Below are 22,280 nucleotides of genomic sequence, written 5' to 3'. Positions count from 1 at the left end.
TTACATTTCGACCCAAAGTAGTCTGTGATAAATAGCACAATATGTTTCATCTGTGTATTTGTTATAGTCAAAATAATCCATATATTATGCTTTCTTTACTCAAAAACGAGTTGTATGAGCTCAGGTCAATGAGGCCTACAGGCCTTAAATAGCAAATAGAAGTTCAAAACGTGTACTTTTCACAAGAACTTAAGTTGACAAAAAGATCTAACACAACATTAGGTGATAATATATGTATTATTATGGATTTATAATCAGCTATAATGGGGCGGTCATTTTGGACCGGGAACACAGAATTAATGAACATGAAACGAACACAACAGGAGGGTTAAACTAGTAATAGGTTTCAGTTGTATGTAGTATGGAGAAAGTGTGCTGCCTGTAATCGTAATTTTAGCTATACTTTTATTTGAAAGATATCAGATTTTAGCGATGTGGATTTGCTTGGCTCTCGTGTTTTACCCGATGCACCATTTACCAGGGTTCCCATTCTCAATGTTGCAATGTAACTTTACCTTTGATTACACTTCTGATTGAAATGTCCATCTAATATTCATGTTTCGGAAAGGCTACTGATTGATAACTAAATCAAACATTGCATTTGTATATGCTGAATAATACATTATAGGTATTAATATATTTGTAATTATTTGTCAATAGTGCATTCATTGAATTCAAATAGTATGATATAACAATAACAACAGTTATATTAAGGTTTGCAATATTTCCCTTGCTGTATACATTTACCTTTGAATAGGAACTAACCCAAACAGTTTTAAAATATATATATTTATTGGCTTGCTGTAGCCTACAGCGAAATCTTTAGAAAACTCTGGGGTCTAGATTTAAGTGCAAATAGCTAAAGATAACCCGGGGTGAATGTGCATGTATTTTTCAATAAACACATTTAATGTGGTTGGATATTGCATTTTATCCGTGTGATAACTGGTACTCACACACTAACCTACAATATTGAATGATACAATAACTCCTGAATACATCATGGCATGGAAGAGCTGTCTGAGCCGTGATTGACAACGTGTTGGACAATGGCAATACATGCATTTTTCCAATTTTTACTTAATGCAATCATTCGTTTTTAATTTCTCCGGAATGGGGTTGTGACACAGACCTTCTCCCAGACAAATAGAGTGCCTGGCTAATCATCTTAGATATTTGATACCGGACATTTGTACCGGACTTGGCAAGGGACAAATGGTATAAGCGTATAGCTTCTATATAGTGTAGTTAATGTGATGTTCATCCAAGATGGCAATGGTCTTATTGCGTTTATTTCACATGATGCATGGCTTGACATCCTGACAGACGCTCTGGTGATGGTGATGTAGCTGGTGGTAGTAAGATCCACTGGCAGTCGCCGGGTGAAACGAAGAGATTCCGTTAAAGTTTAAAAAAAAATCTTTCCTGTCACACACTGGCGATGAAGGGCTTGAGTATCGCGATAATCCCACTGCAAACAGATGGAAGAGACGTGACAGTCAAACACAAACCTTGTAAATACTACACCAATTTATTCTAATACACATAATGACTGCAATCCATGGCGTGTGTTATCTAAATGGGATATACTCCAATTATTTTTCTAAAATGGGAGGCTTCAGTTTTTCCTTAAACATGCTTTATAGCATACATGATCACGAAAAACAAACGAATTTATGAAACATTACTTTTACAATGTGAAAATAGTAGACCTATTTGTAAATATAAGGCTAGCATTTCAAAATGTTGTGAATGTCCTCCTGGAAAAGTGTCGTTCTATTTTCATTATATTTTAAATATATGAAAAAATACTTTTCTTTCTATTTAGTCCTGAATTTGCCTTCTGTTTATTACGTGCACGACAATATTGGGATAATGCTGCTTTAGCCCAATATCTGTAAAATCTATAACTATTTCAGAAACAGCAGTGGTATTTCTGTTGGACCTATTTATTTAATTCAGTAATATTATCGTTATACCATTTATGTGTTGTTCAATAAGTGTATACCTTTTGGAGACCATTGCGTAAAGGTTCACAATGGTCACAATAAACCATTTTTATAGATTGGTAAAACTGTATTCAGTGTTGACATTATTGATATAATATTGTATATTCATTTACACATAATTGGGTGTTGTCATATTATTGTCATGTCACATATTGTTGTTTGGAGCATTTTCAATAAGGACTTGAAAATAAAATCTAGGCTACATGTTCAACTTTATTGGGAATGATTCTGTTAATCTTGGCAATAGCATTTGCTTTAATATTGTTATAAATATGACTTTATTGTTTCTATTTTTCGTCATATTTGCATAGTTCTGTAATAGTATTTTGGTCATAAGTGGACACGCAGAGTAATGTCCGTGTTGCCTAACTAGGCCAGATGTCTACTTCCCTCTGATTCGCAATTTGCAATTGCCCATCTCGACTACTTACAAATGAAATAGCTCATATAAATACGAACTATTTAATGCAAACTATCCATCGGAGTGGACAATTGGTTGTATACGAGTTGTATATTTTAAAATTGGCCATATATTGCACCAATTAAAGATTGTGTTTTAAATTGACAGGAAAGTAAAGCCTACCTGAAATGTCAGATGAGTCCCTTCCGTTGTGATGGAGATAGCTTTGCTCCAGAGAGTATGGGGACATGCTGGAGTGCAAGGCGGAGGATGTGGGACTGTTTGAGGCCAGGGATTGCTGCTTGATATATGGAGACATACCAGGTGATGCCCAGTGTGAGGGGGCACTGGCATAGGGAGAAGCATTGGCGTAGGGTGAATGACAGTCCAAAGTGCCCGCTGCCATCGCAGCCGGGGAGGTGTGCAAAGGGCTACTACTGCTGTCCGGGCAGTAGTCTCCATTAGACGCCACCTGACAAGCCGACATGTAGTTGGACCCGGGGCTTGGTGACATATGAGGGACATGATGCCCTCCACCCAGCCCGTCGTAGCTCCCTGACACCGTGTTCCCCATCACGTCCAGGTTGTAACCGTTGGCATGACATGCCAAGGACGTGGAGGGGTTCTGGAAATCAAAGTTTTGGGGCAGTATCGACGCTCCAAAACCGATGCCATTCATCATTCGATACATTGGTTTCAGAGCTTGGCATTTCCTACGGAATCCGCGAGGTCTGCGACGGAAGGATCCCTCCTCGAACATAAACTCGCTGCCCGGGTCTATAGTCCAGTAGTGGCCCTTCCCTGGTCTGCCGAGGCCCTTAGGCAGTTTGATGAAGCACTCGTTTAAAGACAGGTTGTGCCTCACTGAGTTTTTCCAGCCCTGGTAAGACCCCATAAAGAACGGGAAACGGGCCTGAAGGAACTGATATATTTCAGCCAGAGTAAGCGTCTTTGTCGGGGAGCTTTGGATAGCCATCACAATAAGGGCGATGTATGAATAGGGCGGCTTCTCAGGTCGCCTCAAGCCAGAGTTGCCCTTTTTCCCTTTGGTTGATGCATTTGGTGAGCTCTCCGCCACTGGCTGTGCGCTCATCAGTGTGGCGTGCATCACTCCGGCTGCTGGGCTGCATCTCAGAGGATGAGACGGCACCAGATGTTGCTGTGAGCTCTCAGTCGTCATGTTTGCGTCCACTTTAGAGACACAGAAGGACAAGTGTAGGCTATGACCAATGCCTTGCTCGACTCTTGTTCCACTGACCTGAAATGTCTAATACTGACCTGAAATGTCTAAGAAGTAGGCTACACCAAATTCTCTTCAGTCAATTACTTCAGACGTTCTAAAAATAGGTTTCCAAATGGATAATCGAAGAAGTTAGTGTCCAGTGGCGATTCACTGCACGTGTATTGCTGTTCTAATCAGGAACAGCAGCTGTGTATCGGTGTGGCCGCTGCTCCAACTCCGTCTCACTGTGGCCATCTCTGGAAAGAACCCTTTAAGAGGGGAAACATAAAGCTCTTCGACTTTCCTGCGCATTTCCACTCGGCCAAACAAAACTCGACCAGCTATCAATTATTCAATCTCTCTCTGCCCTATAGATCCCGGCTAAATCCCTCTAAGAAATCGCTAGGATCTCGAGATCCAACCCCTGCCAGATCTGGCCTCCGTCCAGACATAATTCTAGCAAGAGCCACACATAACACAGCGCAGAGCAGAGGACTAACAGAGACCTCCCCCCACCCACTCCTCACAACTCTAATACACGCAATCACACCATTTATCAAACTTATTTAGACACTGCAGTCAACACTGCAACAGCCAAAGGATGAAGGCAATGGTTCCAAATTAACCATGACACCGCTTGCTTACATACCAGTGAGACAGAAACACAATATAGCCCTATTCTATTCAGTAGAATTCTAGTTAAGTTATACAATATATATATATATATACTGTGATAGTATTCAAATGATTTCATTATTGTGTTCATTCATGATGCTCTCTGTTGTCCTTATTGAAAATAGGTTGCGCTTGAATGATAGCACATTGGACCTATGATGTACTTGAAGATGGAGAAAAAAGCCAAGAAGAGCAGATAACTACAGATAATGGTATTTTGCTGAACAGTCAGAGCTTCTTAGAGCTTGCGGTTTTGTCTAGCAAAGGTAATAATAGTCCTTAGTTGTCGTGTTAATTTGTTGGGTGATGTTCAGGATAGGACTTTGCCATGAGTGGAAGCATGCTTTTTCCATCAGGCGCTGCCAGTATACCACACACATCGCGCGAGTGTCAGTTTACGGGCTCGAGCCTGGATCATATCCCCCGAGAGGTGAATTAATTGCACAGATCCAAATGAGGTCTTGGAGATAGATGTAAATGTTTCCATATTTATAGTACCCTAATGATGATGATTATGATGTTATTTTGTTGTTATTGTTCTGTCGTTTTGAGTTTATAATTATTTAGAAGCTAAACAAATGAGTCTAGGCCTACTTCTTATAATGTAAAAGAAGAAACCATGCATGCATGCCGATTGTGCCCATATGCTGGGGAACATTGTACCATGCGTAATGCATACACAATGCTTGTAAGGAGATTATGTTTGGGAAAGAAAAAGAAGGTCAAACGAAAACTGGTAGGAAGTGTCGCCTCTCCCAATTAATGTGATCAGGATAAGTTCAATTTCAATTCATATAATTTAACCCAAATATGCATTTATATTCCTATAAGGCAATACAGGAAAATAACAAAAATGATCAAGTCAAAGATTTAATGACGACATTGAAGCTATTGGGAGACGCGGTGTTAGCAATTTGTCCTACCCAATGTGTAATAACAGTAAGGTATTTTAAGCCAATAGCTTTGATGCAACAGTTAGAAATGACAAGTTCAAACTCTTAACCAAACAAGGATGTGGAGATAAGATCATTTTTCATTATAAAAACAAAGGTAGAGAACATCATCTCCTCAGAATTTCCGGCAATAATAACCCCGCTGCCTTCAGGATGCACAGCTGGTTCAAGGAACTTTTTGTCTCAGTCACAGAAGAATACTTGGAAGGCTTTGAAAATTTTACGCACAGAATGAGAGATACTGCCATATCGTCTTGGTAAAAATCTAACAAAAATCGATGTGGACTGAAATCCACTTAAAGTCTACTTCGTGATTCTCTCTCACCCTGCTCTTGTGTCTCTATTTGAGGCGTCGGCTATTTGTAACTTCAGACAGAATATATGTATACTGAATATCTGTATCCGCTCACAGCAAGCTTCTCGGACACAGAAAAATACTTTTATAATGACATTTGTGCCACATTAATAATGATAAACATAATTTATATAAAGAACATAATAGCTGAATGTATTATTGTTGTTGTTATTATTAGTAGTAGTAGTAATATTATACCAACTTATTTTTGCAAATAACGATAGTTATTAATGATCATTGTAACGCAGTAGGCCTAAATATGAAGGGGCCTACTGTGATATTGGTAACAATGTTACGTTAAATCTAGAATAATATATATGAAACATTTGAATGCATAGTACTAATGTTATTGGATCACTGGTCCCGCTTTAAATGACCTGCAGCTTATACAGGCTTCATAAAGCCTTCAGAAAGACTTCATAAACTCTACATAAATGTGTTGCAAATCACATATAACCTTATTTCATGCTCTATAAAGGGTTCATAAATGTGGCATAACTGTGTGACATAACCAGAAATGTCAAATGTGACATAACCCACTATGTCAAATATGACATAAACCTGTGCTTTATAAAGGGTGGCATAAGCAACGCTTAATAAAGGCTCTAGAAATCATAGTAACCTAGTCACGCATCTTGGTAGAGCATTGCAACGCCAAGATAGTGGGTTCAATTCCCGGGACCACCAATATGTAAAAATGTATGCACGCATTACTGTAAGTTGTTTTGGATAATGTGTCTGCTAAATGGCATATATATTACTCTAAAACATTTCTAGGATGGCCCAACCTCTTTCCGTCTTGGGTGCATAGCCAATATTGGACCTGACCTTAACTTTCCATATAATTCTGTGCTGCACGATGACACGCTCTAAAGTGCAATCTTGCATAGCAAAAAAAAAAACTTAGTAGTGCATTTTAAATCCGTTTTTATATTTTGCCTAATTCTTTAAAAAAATGTCCGCAAATTCCATTTTCTTGGATTTATTTTTCAAGGTTTCGGATTTCCCCAATTTTTTTCTGGTTTTCTCACACTTTTTTCACACTTTTTTAATGGAGAAACCCCAAAATTAGATTTTCTGTGTTCACAACAATGCTTAAAATGCATCAGTGGACCCCTTAAGAGGTCTGGGAAAAATCTTAGAAACGTACATTTTTTTGTGTAGTTTCCCTTTAATTCCCTTTTAAAGCATGCACTGTTGTTTGGTTAACTGGTGTTTCTGCAGTAAGCCCCCATGTGATGGAATTCGCAAATCAAATTCCCACTTGTGGTGCCACTGGACAGCAAAAAAATGGTAAGTTAAGCGTTATCTATTGTAATTTAAATTAGTTTGTAGTAGTTAAGAGATGAGTTATATTACATAGCTACCTCAATTGTTATTTAAAATAATTTTGGGGACTTCACAGCAATTGCTAGCCAGCTAAGTTACACAGCTAGCTAACTATACCAACACAAAATGTAGCTAACTAACAGGCTCAACTAAATACAAATCCCCCAATAAACATCAATGTCTCATAGTCATGTCATGAGATTTGTAAATGTAAGAGGAATCTAATAAAACAAATCAAAATGAGTTTCTCATCTCCCCCATTTAGAGCATTTCTGGTTCAGCACAGAAATGTCCTTATCCAGATGGTGTGGCAAAGGTATTTCCTAACAGACCTGCTAACTTTCTTTGTTGTTACTTTTAAGGTTGGAACCAACATGCAGTAGCCTACCTCCAGCAGGTAGAGACAAGAACCATCTGTCCACCAGCTCAGGGACAAGCTATGCTATTCGTAGCCCTGTGTAATGTTCAATTTTTTAAACTTAATGTATTTGTATTGTTTTAAAAATGTAAAAATAAAAGGAAAATGTATGGTTTAAAGATGTCTTTAATATTTATTTGTTTTAGTTGTTAGTGAAAATACCCTAAGTGTTAATACATTAATACATTGTATGTGTTATGAATGACCAAAGGTGTCTGACTTTAAAGTAAGTTCAGTGTCATGATATAGAGGCTTTATGGATGTGTTATGATTGACCAAAGGAGTCTCACTTTAAAGTATTACAGGACACTACATACATTGCCAATAAATAGATTATACATCTATGGTTCTCATGATCTACAGGTTACTGTACGGTGTGAGAGGTATTTAGATGGGTTGATGGACCAGCAAAGCCTGAGTTTAAGTGTGTGTGCGTGTGTATGTCAGAGTCAAGATTATTTGGAGTAGTCCTACCTGAGACTACCGCAACAGATATTCCTCTTCTGTTCCCATAATGGAGACTAGGGCTTGATTACAACCTGTTACAAAGGTGCCATCATTTTGTGGCTGATCTTTCAGCGGGGGAGTGGGTGAAGTCAGCGGCTGAGTGGGTGAATATGTCAAAGACCTGACTGGGCCCAGCACCTGCACAGTATGGTTTGTTATATTGTTGTGTGCTTGTTTGTGTACTGAGGAACATGTAGCTTGGTTCCAGAATAAAGACACTTTCAAGTTCCTTATGTTGAATTTCCTTTTGTAGACTACAGTACATGTAACGCTATTGCTCACACATCATATATAAGCCTGGGATATCAACCATTCAAACCTGGACCTTAGTGGGAGTGACCATATAATTAGACGGAAGTGACCTTACTGAGTAAAGTATTTGTCATCAGGCTATGTTCTTTGCTAGCAAAAACATTACCCCTGGTCGTCACTAGTTAACCCAGCCACAAAGTCATAATTGTGGCTAAACTCTGCCCATTTCCACAATTTAACCACACTGCTAAACTTATGCCTAACCTAACCTTAAATGAAGACCAACAAGCTCATTTTTGTTTTTATGAATTTTTAAAATTAAGCCAATTTTGACTTTGTGGCTGTGCTATCTAGTGGAAACCATTCCCCCTGGCCTCAAGGGAGAGAAAAAACAACAGGCCCTACCTGCCAGCTAGCTAATTAGCAAAGGACATAGCTAGCTATTTAATGGCTTTACCGAGAAGAAGAAAGACTACACCCTTACAACCTATGGTCAATGTGTGTCGCGCGTGTGAGGAAATCTATCCAAATACGTGTTACAAAACATATCTTTATTGCCAAGACGTCGGACCGATAGGACAGAAGTGCAAACGACACGTGGCGGAAGGTGTTGTAGGAGATGATTGGTTGGTAGATTAAACAAACGAGTCATGTTTTTCCTGGCACAAGGCCAAGTTTGGTGGTTTGGTCTACTAGCCCTTCCGCGCTTTTGAGAAGAAGGGTCTGGGAATGAAATTAGGTGTAATGTGACTATGACCTCAAGGTAGAGAGTGTCTGCCATCTTTTAGCACAATATGTCACAATTTATAAAGCAGGTGTTTATATCATATTCGACATAGTGGGTTATGTCACATTTGACATTGGTGATTATGTCACACAGTAATGGCATATTTAGGAACCCTTTATAAAGCATGACAGAAGGTTATAGATTGTTTGTAACACATTTATGTTGTGCTTATGAAGGCATTATGAAGGTTTTATGAAGCCTTTATAAGCTGAACGTCATTTAAAGCGGGACCGGATCATGTTTAGTGATTTTGATTAAAGTGAGATGTGATATATAGCCTACCATTAGTCTACCATTAGTCTACCATTAGCCTACCATTAGCAACCCTTTTCGATATCTTCAGGTCCTCCTTCCTTGTACTTCCGTCCGTCCTTATTTCCCTTCTCTGGCCTTCCTCCCTTGCTTTCTCTTTTAATGTGTTTAAGCTATTTCACACAGCGAAAGTCTAGGCGAGACGACAATAGCCTGTACTGTAAGAATATTTACAACATTATCAACGTGTTTCACACAGCACATTCATTGTTTGAGTGCTGACAATGATAGGGATACGTTTTGAATGACAGCTTTCAGTCAACGAAGCTTTACGCATTAGGCATCATGTCACGCGCATGTCCCAATCAATTTCAATTTGACAGCGAGCGAATACAATTTGCCTAATAATATGTCGCCTTGATAGAAATGGTAAAGCAGTGTTTTGAAAAGGGTTGGATATTAGACCAAGTCGATTAGGCAATTGTATTTATTTATTTTTAAATGCACCTGCAGGCCTACACTATACACCTGTCAGTGGTTTTGACGGTGTGTTGGGATTTAAATTAATAGGCCTATCTCTCAAAGGTTCCCTGCATTTTGCGGTTTTGAATATCATTTTTCTTGAAAACAACTTGTAGCGCAGATATCTTGTATATCTGATTCAATAAGATAATAAAGATAGAAACACATCACATTTCAACGTTAAAGTTACTCTTTATTACAAATATTAATCGTGTTTTTTAAAATAAAAACACACAAACAGCTCGACTTGCACAAATGACATGCCAAATGTTATAAACAGCATGTTCTGAAGGTCAACTGATTGTCGACAGTAACAACTTTTCAACAAACCAACGACATAAATAGCCTATAATCTATACATCATAAACTGTACACTGTATAGCACAAAGAAATGCCATTGATTTAAAGGGAAATTACCACAGAACCTCAAAGGAATGACATAAAGTCTACTCCTTCCCACACTAAAATGTCCATACTAAAATGTCCTGATGAAATAATACGACGCCCTGTCTAGGTGACTGGTTGTCCAAATTTAAGGTAATGCAATAAAATGCATTTAGTTGATACGCAATAATAACTCGCAAAGTACACAAGTGCAAACCCAGTGTTATCATGCCATTTGCTACACCCCTCGGGTCCATTACGACAACAAACTGTCTATTTGTAATAGGTGGTAAGCGTCAGCTCTTTTAAGTAGTTGGCGTTGGTACTGTAGAGATGATCTGTTAAACTGATTATGCCTTTGAATAATATTCTGCGGGGTAACTGTCTTTTCGATTGTCCATCTCTGAATAAAATCCATCACCGTATGCCCTCAGCACATGCGCAGCGAATGAGTCCACATGGAACATCGACTGGGCGTGATGTGGCAAGGCGACAGGTGATCCTCTCATAATGTGTGGCATCATCTGAGTGTAACCGGGCCACGTTAATGCAGCAACGGTGGGAGAATCCTCTGCCCACTCCTGTCTCTTGAACGGTTTGCTGAGGATACTGTCTATAGCGAAGGAACTGGAGAACTTGACACTGCTGGGTCCGGTTGTAGTGGCTGGTGGTGTGGATGTTATGGTGACTTGCGCGTTCTCGTCGGCAGCATGGTCAGAGACGTCTTGCTCTTTGCCTGTCTTTTTATTGATGCGCTTTCTCCTGCGTCGGAACACTCCGTCAGCGAAGGTGTACTCGCTGTGAGGATTCAGCATCCAGTAGTTGTCTTTTCCCCATGGTCTGGACTGGTCCCGGAGGACCTTTAGAAAACAGTCGTTAAGTGACAAGTTGTGGCGCACCGAATTTCTCCAACCAGTGTAGCTGCCCCGGAAAAATGGAAACTTTGTCATCAGATAGTCATTGATCTCTGCCAGAGTCAGACGACCAGATGTTGAGTCACGGATAGCCATGGCAATCAGTGCGATGTAAGAGTACGGAGGTTTTGGTCTCCGTATGTACGGTTTGCCCATGCCTATGCCGTCTGCGCCGGGTGTGACAGGTGGCGGGCTGTGCGCCACGCAGTCCCCATCCGAACCCAACTCCTCCTCACCGGAGAGAGGCGAGCGGACGCTGCCCTCGGCATCGCTGCACAGCTCCTGCAAAGATTTCACCTCGTTGTGGTGGTTTCCACAGAATACTTCAAGTTTCATGTTGTCTATTATTATTTATCCTATAGCCTACTGCTAGTTTTAAATCCAAATTGTATCGGAATCTCAAGTAAAATCAGACACGTCCTCAGATGAAGTCTTGTCTTGTGCGTAAAAGTGTCAAAACGCAGACCGCTTTCAGTCAAAATATCCTAGAAGTACCTGATGAAGTCACCGTCTTCATACCTTTGGGTTCACTAGCTCGTCTCACCCCCTGTCTGTCTGGTGACCTGTTTATAGCACAGGCTCACCTCAGTACCAACCCAACTAGGCGGGGCTAGATAATGATATGGATATTTTGGAACAACTGAAATATCATGCACTCTCAATGTTTACGACATATCGTAAATCATCATATCTATTTTAATGTAAATGTTTGTTTAGCAATACGATTGCGATGAATAGCCCTTTCACCCTCCTGTTTTCAGCATAACAAGACAAGTATAGGCTACCTTTCATGTGTAACTCGATCAGGATGTGGAAGTTGACACCTCTGGAGTATTTCACCTGAGACAACAGGTGGCGTTATTTCCTTTCCATCCCTTCTGTCTAGAATGATACCATCATTATGGAGAGTTATACCTGATTTATTATCGTTTTGTTTGAATTCTTCAAATGTTTCAGTTTGGCCATCATATGTCTGCAGATACACTTAATAATGCCCTATTTGATGCAAGCAGCCTCCACTGAAAAAAACATAATGTTACTGTAAAAGGCTGAAAACTTAAAATGGCATTATAAATAGTTAACATTCAGTTGTCCTATGCTGGTGTGTGGGAATTCCATACTTATTAAACTATGGTTAGTGTAGAGAGGACATCACAAGCAGTGTTGGGGATATTACTCTGAAAAGATATTGGTAGCTTGGTAAACTTACTTCACACCAAATGAAGTTAAGCTACATGAAAGTTACCCCTACGAAAACTATAGTTTACTCAACTAAAGTTACTTTGAAAAAATAGTTCACTACATCCAAACTACTGTGTTTAAAATGATCATACAGTATGTAAATCAGAAATGTCACAGACTACAAATTGCATTGACAGATAACTTTGGGGTCATATGTTAACAGAATGTGTAACTTAGCCTATTAAACACAAAAGCAAGTGAAAATATGGCAGGACTGATGCTGAAAATAAAGGAAATTATCATCTACTTCAACCATACTTAATCAAATTTCTGCAAAAAAAGTAGTGTTGTTCCAGTAGTTAGCTACACTGCTGCATGGGAAAAAAGTAATGAACTACTGAAAACACTACCTAGATTTGAATTTAGTTGAACTACCACCAAGCTACTGCAAAATGTAGTTTTATTAGTCGTTGAACTACATGTAGTTCACTACTCCCCAACACTGATCACAAGGCAGGTGGTGAACTCTTAGTAGTGAGTCTTAAGTTGTTTTGTCTTGAAGAACATTCACACTTGTGAATTTCAGGGTGAAGAAGACAAAATAAAAACAAATAGTTTTAAAGTGCAAAGTGACACTTTCAAGTGTTCTCATGATCACACATCAAAGCATTTTTTTTTGGTGCAGCTGAAAGCATGTTCATGCCAACTCCAGCACCCACGTAGAGACCGATGTTGTTGTGTGAGTCTTTCTTTCCTAAACAGCAGCAACTAGACTATTTACCTGTGTATACTTGTTCCCCCTTGTTGCTGTGGTACTGAATGTTGGCCTCTTTTGATGAATTACTTATTTTGATTAATTCATTTATCTTGAACCTTTTACTGCGGTGGGCTAAATCAGGGTCACACAGAGTGTTTCTTGGTAGTCTTAAACAAATCTACTTTAAATCAAAGGTATACACCTCACACACATGATTATGGTCTTAACAAAAAGAAGACACCTCTGTACCATATCAGACATATAGCTGAAATGTATTCAATTTTAAGTTTGCCTCCCAATATTACACTTTATATACAGTATCAGTCAAAAGTTTGGACACACCTACTCATTAAACGGGTTTTCTTTATTTTTTACTATTTTCTACATTGTAGAATAATAGTGAAGACATCAAAACTATGAAATAACACATATGGAATCATGTCCTAACCAAAGAAGTGTTAAACAAAGCAAAATATATTTTACATGTTAGATTCTTCAAAGTAGCCACACTTTGCCTTGATGACAGCGTTGCACACTCTTGGCATTCTCTCAACCAGCTTCACCTGGAATGCTTTTCCAACAGTCTTGAAGGAGTTCCCACATATGCTGAGCACTTGTTGGCTGCTTTTCCTTCACTCTGCGGTCTAACTCATCCCAAAATCATCTCAATTGGGTTGAGGTTAGGTGATTGTGGAGGCCAGGTCATCTGATGCAGCACTCCATCACTCTCCTTCTTGGTCAAATAGCTCTTACACAGCCTGGAGGTGTGTTGGGTTATTGTCCTGTTGAAAAACAAATGATAGTCCCACTAAGCACAAACCAGATGGGATGGCGTATTGCTGCAGAATGCTGTGGTAGCCATGCTGGTTAAGTGTGCCTTGAATTCTAAATAAACCACTGACAGTGTCACCAGCAAAGCACCACAACACCATCACACCTCCTCCATGCTTCACGGTGGGAACCACACATGCGGAGATCATCCATTCACCTACTCTGCGTCTCACAAAGACATGGTGGTTGGAACCAAAAATCTCAAATTTGGACTCATCAGATTAACGGACAGATTTCCACCGGTCTAATGTCAATTGCTCGGGTTTCTTGGCCCAAGTACGCCTCTTATTCTTAATGTTGTCCTTTAGTAGTCGTTTCTTTGCAGCAATTAGATCACGAAGGCCTGATTCACGCAGTCTCCTCTGAGCACTTGATGTTGAGATGTGTCTGTTACTTGAACTTTGTGAAGCATTTATTTGGGCTGCAATTTCTGTGGCTGGTATCTCTAATGAACTTATCCTCTGCAGCAGAGGTAACTCTGGGTTTTCCTTTCCTGTGGCAGTCCTCATGAGAGCCAGTTTCATCATAGTGCTTGATGGTTCTTGCGACTGCATTGAAACTTTCAAAGTTCTTGAAATTGTCCGCATTGAATGAACTTCATTTCTTCAAGTAATGATGGGCTGTTGTTTATCTTTGCTTATTTGATCTGTTCTTGCCATAATATGGACTTGGTCTTTTACCAAATAGGGCTATCGTCTGTATAGCACCCCTACCTTGGTGTAAAATAGTCATATGTTTGAAAAATTGAAGTTTTTGCATTTTTGAGGTATTTGTAATTCGCGCAACTCTATACCATTGGATATTGGTGAGGCGTTCCACTAGCGGAACGTCTGTCCCTAGCAGGTTTTAAGGCTACTGATGACTTAAAGGAACAGGGAAGTTATGCAGATATTATACGAAGGTGACACCATAATTGTGAAAACAGAGCATCTGGCTGGAAGCCATGATGGAACAGGTTTTCTGGAAGATATGCAAAGAGCGAGCAAGGCAAGCCCAATGCTTTCTGGGTAAGCGTTCATCTCAAGGTCATGCACAGTTTTGCAAAAGAGAAGGAAGATCACCCATACTGTTTGGTCACTGTGAAAAAGCATTTGTCTGTTTCTCTATCTCTGGTGTTGGCTTCAGGGTTTGGTTAGGCCATCTAATCCAGGGGATGCCCACCAAAAGGTTAGCAAAACACTGGTTGTGAAAGTGACTCACATCATGGAGATTTTGCATTGTTTGTCGTGGTACTGAACCATAGCCAGCTGGCCTGTACTGTAAACCCTTTCCTTCTCTGTAATGCATCATATTTCAGTGCCAGTGAATGTAACTGTATTTGGCCAAACTGTCATGGATGTCTTGAGGATTCCTGAATTCTATTGGTAAAATTTCAAGACAGACAGTTATTGGTTTTGAAGTTAGAGGTATGCTAAGAGCATATGTGGCACTGTGATGGCAAAGGGCATACAGTAGCAGCTGATCACCTCTCTATGTTCTATCAACCTCCTCCAACCTCTTCCAAAGGGACATAGCAGACAGGGCATGTTGTATCAGAGTCAACCTGTGGAGTGAACATGACTTACGATGTGATTCCCCCTATGGCTAACGCCAATGCTTTCATTCTCCTTTAGCACTACCACACCTCAGAATGATGTTATGTTTACTTTAGATATATGTGAAATCCTTCCCCACACCACATAGTGCATTTAAGTAAGACGAAATTGAATCCATCCATAGTTAATGCAAATGATAACAATTCAGCCATTTCTTGTTGACAACATGAGGACATACACATGACCGCATGTTCTTCCAGACACGAAGCCCTCCATCCTTTATGTTTATGTAAGAACCATTATGAATGTCAAGGTGTGTGTGTGTGTGTCATAGTCTGTGTGAGTGTGTGTTTTCAGAGCAGATTAACTATGATCATCTGTTTGTGCTGTCTGTGATGGCGAAGTCGCTGTTTTTGAAGAGACTCAGTGTTGACTATAGGTCTCTGTAATCCAACCACACAATGACTAAGGCTTAGATGGCATGTATGCGTTCTCCTCACATGTAGCGGCTTGTGTTGGTGTGTGTCTATATGTGTACATGTATATGTCTGTATCCTCTTAATAATAGCTTGGCTGACATGCTACAGCAGGTGGGACTGGAGAGAGGGAGAGAGAAAAAGAGAGGGGTAAGCCCCACATAGATCTGTAATGATGAGATATCACATTGGGACCTACATCATCAGAGTACAGGTGAAAGTCAACGTGGCATAATGGAATAGAATAGAACAGTGCCACCATAGAAAACCAGGATGACTTGGTGTGATAGCCTAGCTGTCAATATGAATATAGCCATGGTTGGAAGACTGTTAGCGTATGTATGGGTGTATGGGTTTGAACTTTAGTATAAGCTGACCATAAAAAGATAGTGTCAACAATTTGTCATCTTGGTAAACTTTCACCCTTCCAGTCACATGGTGTCTGACCATTTGATTGATTAAGTAAACCTGTGATTGACGGACGCTTCTGCTACCTGCTATCTCCTTCTCAATCTCACCTGTGTCAAGATCAGTGCTGTGAGATTTATGAGGACGTTAGATTACATTCAGGAGCCTTGCCACAGGCCCTAGATCAGATAAGACACCTCCAGTTAACTTCTCTAGGGTAGGGGGCAGTATTTTGACATCCGGATGAAAAGTGTGCCCGTAGTAAACTGCCTGCTACCCAGACCCAGAATGTAGGATATGCATATTATTAGTAGATTTGGATAGAAAACTCTCTGAAGTTTCTAAAACTGTTTGAATGATGTCTGTGAGTATAACAGAACTCATATGGCAGGCAAAAACCTGAGAAAAATCCAACCAGGAAGTGGGAAATCTGAGGCTTGTAGTTTTTTCAAGTGATTGCCTATCTAACACACAGTGACGTAGGGTTCATTTTGCACTTCCTAAGGCTTCCACTAGATGTCAACAGTCTTTAGAAACTTGTTTGAGGCTTCTATGCTGAATAGAGAGCGAACAAAGGAAGTTGGAAGTTGTTGACTCAGGAAAGGACATAAGTTCATTGGCGCGCATTCACGTGAGAGGTAGCTGTGTTCCATTACATTTTTAAAGACATTGGAATCGTCCGGTTGGAATATTTTTGAAGTTTTATGTTAAAAAGGTCCTAAAGATTGATTCTATACATCGTTTGACATGTTTCTACGAATGTAAATATAACTTTTTTTGACTTTTCATCGTGACATTTTTGGCGCGCTTCCTACATTTGGGGTAGCTTACTGAACGCGCTAACAACAAGGAGGTATTTGGACATAAATTATGGACTTTATCGAACAAAACAACATTTATTGTGGACCTGGGATACCTGGGAGTGCATTCTGATGAAGATCATCAAAGGTAAGTGAATATTTATAATGCTATTTATGATTTTAGATGACTCCAAAATGGCGGGTATAATTCTTTGCCTGCTGTTGTTTTCTGAGCGCCGTACTCAGATTATTGCAGTGTGCTTTCCCCGTGAAGCTTTTTTGAAATCTGTCACAGCGGTTGCATTAAGGAGATGTTTATCTATAATTCTTTGAATAACAGTTTAATATTTTATCAACGTTTATGATGAGTATTTCTATAAAATGATGTGCTCATTCACCGGAAGTTTTTGAAGGAAAAACATTTCTGAACATTACGGGCCAATGTAAAATGTTTTTTTTTTATATAAATATGAACTTTATCGAGCAAAACATACATGTATTGTGTAACATGAAGTCCTATAAGTGCCATCTGATGAAGATCATCAAAGGTTAGAGATTCATTTTAGCTGTATTTCTGGTTTTTGTGACGCCTCTCCTTGGTTGGAAAATGGCTGTGTGGCTTTTATTTATTGGGAGCTGTCCTAACATAATCTAATGTTTTGCTTTCGCCGTGAAGCCTTTTTGAAATTGGACAATGTGGTTGGATTAACGAGAGTCTTATCGATAAAATGGTGTATAATACTTGTATGTGTGAGAAATTTGAATTATTGGATTTTTGTCATTTTGAATTTGCCGCCCTGCTATTTCATTGGCTTTTGAATAGTGTGTCGCAGGTGGGACGGTCACGTCCCAGCTACCCCAGAGAGGTTAACGAACTCAGTCAGGTTCACACACACACGGACACACACTCACATTCACATGCACGAACACACGCAGACACACACACACAGGTTCACATGTTGGGTTCATGGAATGTGCTTTACGTGCAGTTTAGCCGGACACTCCAACATGAATCACGTTGTTGAATAATGTCAGTATAATGATTAAGCATATAGTACAGTATGTTCAGGTAAAACGTTAGACACGTTTTATTATATCTGGGTCAGAAGGATGGAATTCTGTTAGAAAACGATGATGTGTTTGAAGACATGATTAAATGCTTGTATCCCAGTGTCCCGTACAGTACCAAAATAAAACCCCACACCATTCAGTACCACAGTCAAATAAACAACCCTCAAATGGTTTACAGCAGAACTATACTCTGACTGGCTTCAGCAGTAAATCATCAACTACATATTCCCTCTAATTCCTTTCCTCTGTCTTTGAGTTAGTTTCCAAAGCCAAAGTGGGCCTCAGTCATTTGAAGTATGGACTGTAGTGCCCAACCGCCATGGGGCCAAACAAAAACAACTATACTTTGAACAGATTGAGTGTTTTACACAGGAATGAGGAGGGGATGAATGTATAGAGAACAGGAATGAGGCAGGGATGAACATATAGAGGACAGGAATGAGGGGGTGAAAGTATAGAGGACAGGAATGAGCAGGGGGTGAAAGTACGGAGAACAGGAATGAGGAGTGGGTGAAAGTATAGAGGACAGGAATGAGGTGGGATGAACATATAGAGGACAGGAATGAGGGGGTGAAAGTATAGAGGACAGGAATGAGGTGGGATGAACATATAGAGGACAGGAATGAGGGGGTGAAAGTATAGAGGACAGGAATGAGGTGGGATGAACATATAGAGGACAGGAATGAGGGGGTGAAAGTATAGAGGACAGGAATGAGGTGGGATGAAAGTATGGAGGACAAAAGTTCTGATCGATGAAAAACTGATTTCTCTTCTCCTTTCCTGCTTCCTTCAATAGAAGAGTTGAATTCATTTGAAGAATGAATCATAAGCTTTTCAGTCATTATGGTTGACCAGTTGTACTGTACCAAGTACTGTTTGCCCTATGTGCCAACAACTGTACTGTAATTGTGGATTGTAATTGTCTCGTTAGGCTAATAATACATTAGTGTGATATGGATGTATGCTACATGTATTTCTTACATAATAAATGTTTTCAGTGTAAGAATATATTTTTATGTCAATATATGGTTATTGTACTTGTGTCACGGCTGTCGAAAGGATCGGACCAAAGTGCAGCGTGGTTGTAGTTCCACATTTTATTAAATCCATGAAACTTTGCAAAACATAAATAACTGAATTTACAAAACAAGAAACCGTGACGCAGAGAGAAACAAACACTACTCAAAAGATAATCACCCACAAAACCCAGGAAGAAAAACCCCTACTTAAATATGATCTCCAATCAGAGGTAAGGAGGACCAGCTGCCTCCAATTGGAGATCAACCCAAAAAACAACCACATAGAAATAGAAAAACTAGAACTTAAACATAGAAATAGAAAACATAGAAAAACACAAATCACCCCCTGTCACGCCCTGACCTACTCTACCATAGAAAATCACATCTTACTATGGTCAGGACGTGACAACTTGAGCACAGGTCACACAGGTACATTTGAGCAAAGGCCTAGGGTTTTCCAAAAGATGCAGTTTATTTTGTTTATTACTATCTAGAAACATCTGTTGAGGTTAGAAAAGCCTTTCAAAGTGTTGACTTTATAAGTATTTCAGTAATGTAAACTGTGTCAGCTAATTACCCTGTCCTGTCTAAAAATATCCTCATCTGTGGATCTTATACCTGCCAAGCAGTAAGTCTGCATAGTTTCAGCTCAAGGGGTTGTTTGTCTCAAGTAAAAGTGAAAGTCAGCCAGTAAAATACTACTTAAGTAAAAGTCTAAAAGTATTTGGTTTTAAATATACTTAAGTATCAAAAGTAAAAGTATAAATAATTTCAAATTCCTTATATTAAGCCAACCCGACAGCTTCATTTTCCTAATGTTTTTCTGTGTGCTTTCGGTAATAATAACATGACTTACAGTAGAGGCTGTTTCTTCATGTAGGGTTGGTCCCAGTCCTACCTTTGAAATCCTATTTCGTAACCATTTTAGCAGTATATTTTTTACATTATATTGCATTCCAAAACCAAAAACATAGCTTTTTAAGAAAGCTTTTCAAGGCAAGCACTGATCTTTACCTTTATAATCCTCTTCTGTATGTATTTGAGCCAAGTGTTCAACTTAGTATTTTTTCCCATTATGATATACAGTAAGTTTTAGCAAGGTCAGATTACAAGAGCTTTTAAAATGCTTTGATTAAGTGAAATGATGTGAAGATAACAGTAAACAAAGCTCAAGTTCTTTCATGGCTTCCCATGTGAAACATAGCCATTTTAGAGGGAGCAAGCCCTTGCTTCTTGTTGGTTGGAAGAAGTTTCTATTTTGGTTATGTGGTCTCCTCACCTCTCAACTATGGTACATGATCAATGCTATGCAGGTGGCAACAACAATCTATCAAAATCCACAATTAAAATGACACAGGGAGACGGTTATCTACAGGTGAAAAGGAGCTTGGAGTCTGTACATCCCTCCAAATAGAGCAGTCAAAGCTTAGCCTTGCAGAAATACCGCAACATTAGGGTGGCAGGTAGCCTAGTGGTTAGAGTGTTGCCACATAATGGTTGACCCTGGCGGTGACTGCACTCTCTGAGGGTGTCTCAGAGGGAGTTGGGATATGAAGAAAAAAAAACATTTCCAATTCATACTTGTCCATGTGTGAAATAAGACAAATATAAGCACCCACCAACAAAGTCCATAAAAACTCCACCACACAGGGTCAAGGAGTCAAAAGCTAAATGATTAGCGCTCCTCCCTCGTTTTAATGCTGCCATTAAACAATCAGAGGAATGAGCGCTCGCTGACAATTTACTGCCTTGTCAGTGTGCAATTAGAAAACACTTTGTTGAGGCCTCTTATCCTGCAACTGTGTGTAATAGATGGGAAAGACAGCACGTTGGGAAGATTATATATGGGCACGAACAGCGCCACTGCTTAGGGAGTATGGAGTACATGTACGTAAATGTACTGTAAAGGTTGTTGATTGAAGGGATAGCATAGCACAATGCAAAGTGTTATGACTGTGTTGCTGCATGCGTGTGGTCCTTGATGAATAGGTTAGGTTCTCATTGCTATTTCAAAAAGGGTAGGTTATTGGCTTAGTTCAGATAGATGACTGACATCTTCTCCAGATAATCTAGATGGTTACTGAGTAAGGTGAAGGGCACTTAGCCATTGGTAATGAGTAGGAATTAAAAATGCATTGGGAGATATCGGAAGAAAGAAAAACAATTCATGTTTTATTGTCACATACACAGGATAGGTGCAGTGAAATGTTCTGTTATACAGTGTCAGCCATGGTAGCACGGTGCCCCTGGAGCAAATGAGGGTAGATTTTCCACCTTGTCGGCTTGGGTACTCGAACCAGCAACCTTTCGATTACTGGCCCAACAGTCTAACAGCTAGGCTAACTGCCGCGTGGCTACCTCCCCTCCCCCTAACACTCTGGGCTGTTTACACAATTGAAAAGGTGACAGGTATAATTTTTTGTCTCTCAAAAGCCTGTTAGTCTTTTAGTGAAGAGGGTTCTAGAGCTTTCTGGTTTAATCCAGCCAGCATAGGGAGAAACAGATCCTCTGACCTGGAGGGAGCCAGGGTGGAGTGTAGAGGTAGAGAGGTGGAGGGTAGCAGTGGGTGCTGGAGGGCACTGTGTTACAGCGGTTAAGCGGTGCATCTCGTGCAAGCCCTCTGCGTGAGTATGGTGTTTGGCTCCTCTTTCGTGTTTAGACAGAAAGAAAAAGGGGGGAAAGGGTGGAACCGCTGCCAAGAAGGCAGCGGCACTGTACTGTAGGTGAGCCTGCTGCAGAGTGCAGAGAGAGGGGGAGATCAGAGATATGATTGAGCCTCTCCAGAAAGGAAAAAATCCTCACTGTTGAATGGGGGCAGCGTCATAACATGGTGAGTGATAACAGACAGCTAAAGCGTTTAGAATGGGGATCAATCCTTCCCCTCTCTTTATTCTCCTATAGGCCTTGGGTGGTGGTGGTGTTGTGGCCCTTGTAGAGGGAGGGCTAGAGTGTGAAGGGCCAGACCAGAGAGAGACAGATCTGTGTAAGCTGCTACTGACAGACTCTGGCTACATTAACAGCTGGGCTATAAGAACTAACAAGCCCACACCATGGTCGAGGGAGGGATCAGATAAACATCTCATTGCAGATCCACCCCACACACCAACCAATAACGTCAAACTAGATAGGCTTGGAGCGGAGGCTAGATAAAGCCCAACTTTGCTGGTTGTGTTTCATGAGTTTGAGAGGAATTCTGTCTGTCTTACAAAATGTTATATAGTC

The 22,280-nt window shown here is 40.0% G+C and overlaps 2 protein-coding genes across 2 annotated transcripts; both read right to left on the bottom strand.

Moving 5' to 3' along the window:
* Positions 1-773: 773 nt before the first annotated feature.
* On the bottom strand, positions 774-4,196 carry foxf2a (forkhead box F2a). The gene is made up of 2 exons (XM_029705128.1): positions 2,593-4,196; positions 774-1,471 (listed from the first exon to the last, which is right to left on the bottom strand). The coding sequence occupies exons 1-2, from the start codon at positions 3,587-3,589 to the stop codon at positions 1,296-1,298; spliced, it is 1,173 nt and encodes a 390-aa protein (XP_029560988.1). The 5' UTR covers positions 3,590-4,196; the 3' UTR covers positions 774-1,295.
* Positions 4,197-9,853: 5,657 nt separating this feature from the next.
* On the bottom strand, positions 9,854-11,530 carry LOC115157142 (forkhead box protein Q1). The gene has a single exon (XM_029705127.1). It carries the CDS (start codon positions 11,313-11,315, stop codon positions 10,416-10,418), a length of 900 nt encoding a protein of 299 aa, XP_029560987.1. The 5' UTR covers positions 11,316-11,530; the 3' UTR covers positions 9,854-10,415.
* Positions 11,531-22,280: the final 10,750 nt, after the last annotated feature.

This window comes from Salmo trutta, chromosome 21 (genome assembly GCF_901001165.1).
Source record: "Salmo trutta chromosome 21, fSalTru1.1, whole genome shotgun sequence".
NCBI lineage: Eukaryota > Metazoa > Chordata > Actinopteri > Salmoniformes > Salmonidae > Salmo > Salmo trutta.
This window is presented reverse-complemented; position numbering and strand designations above follow the sequence as displayed.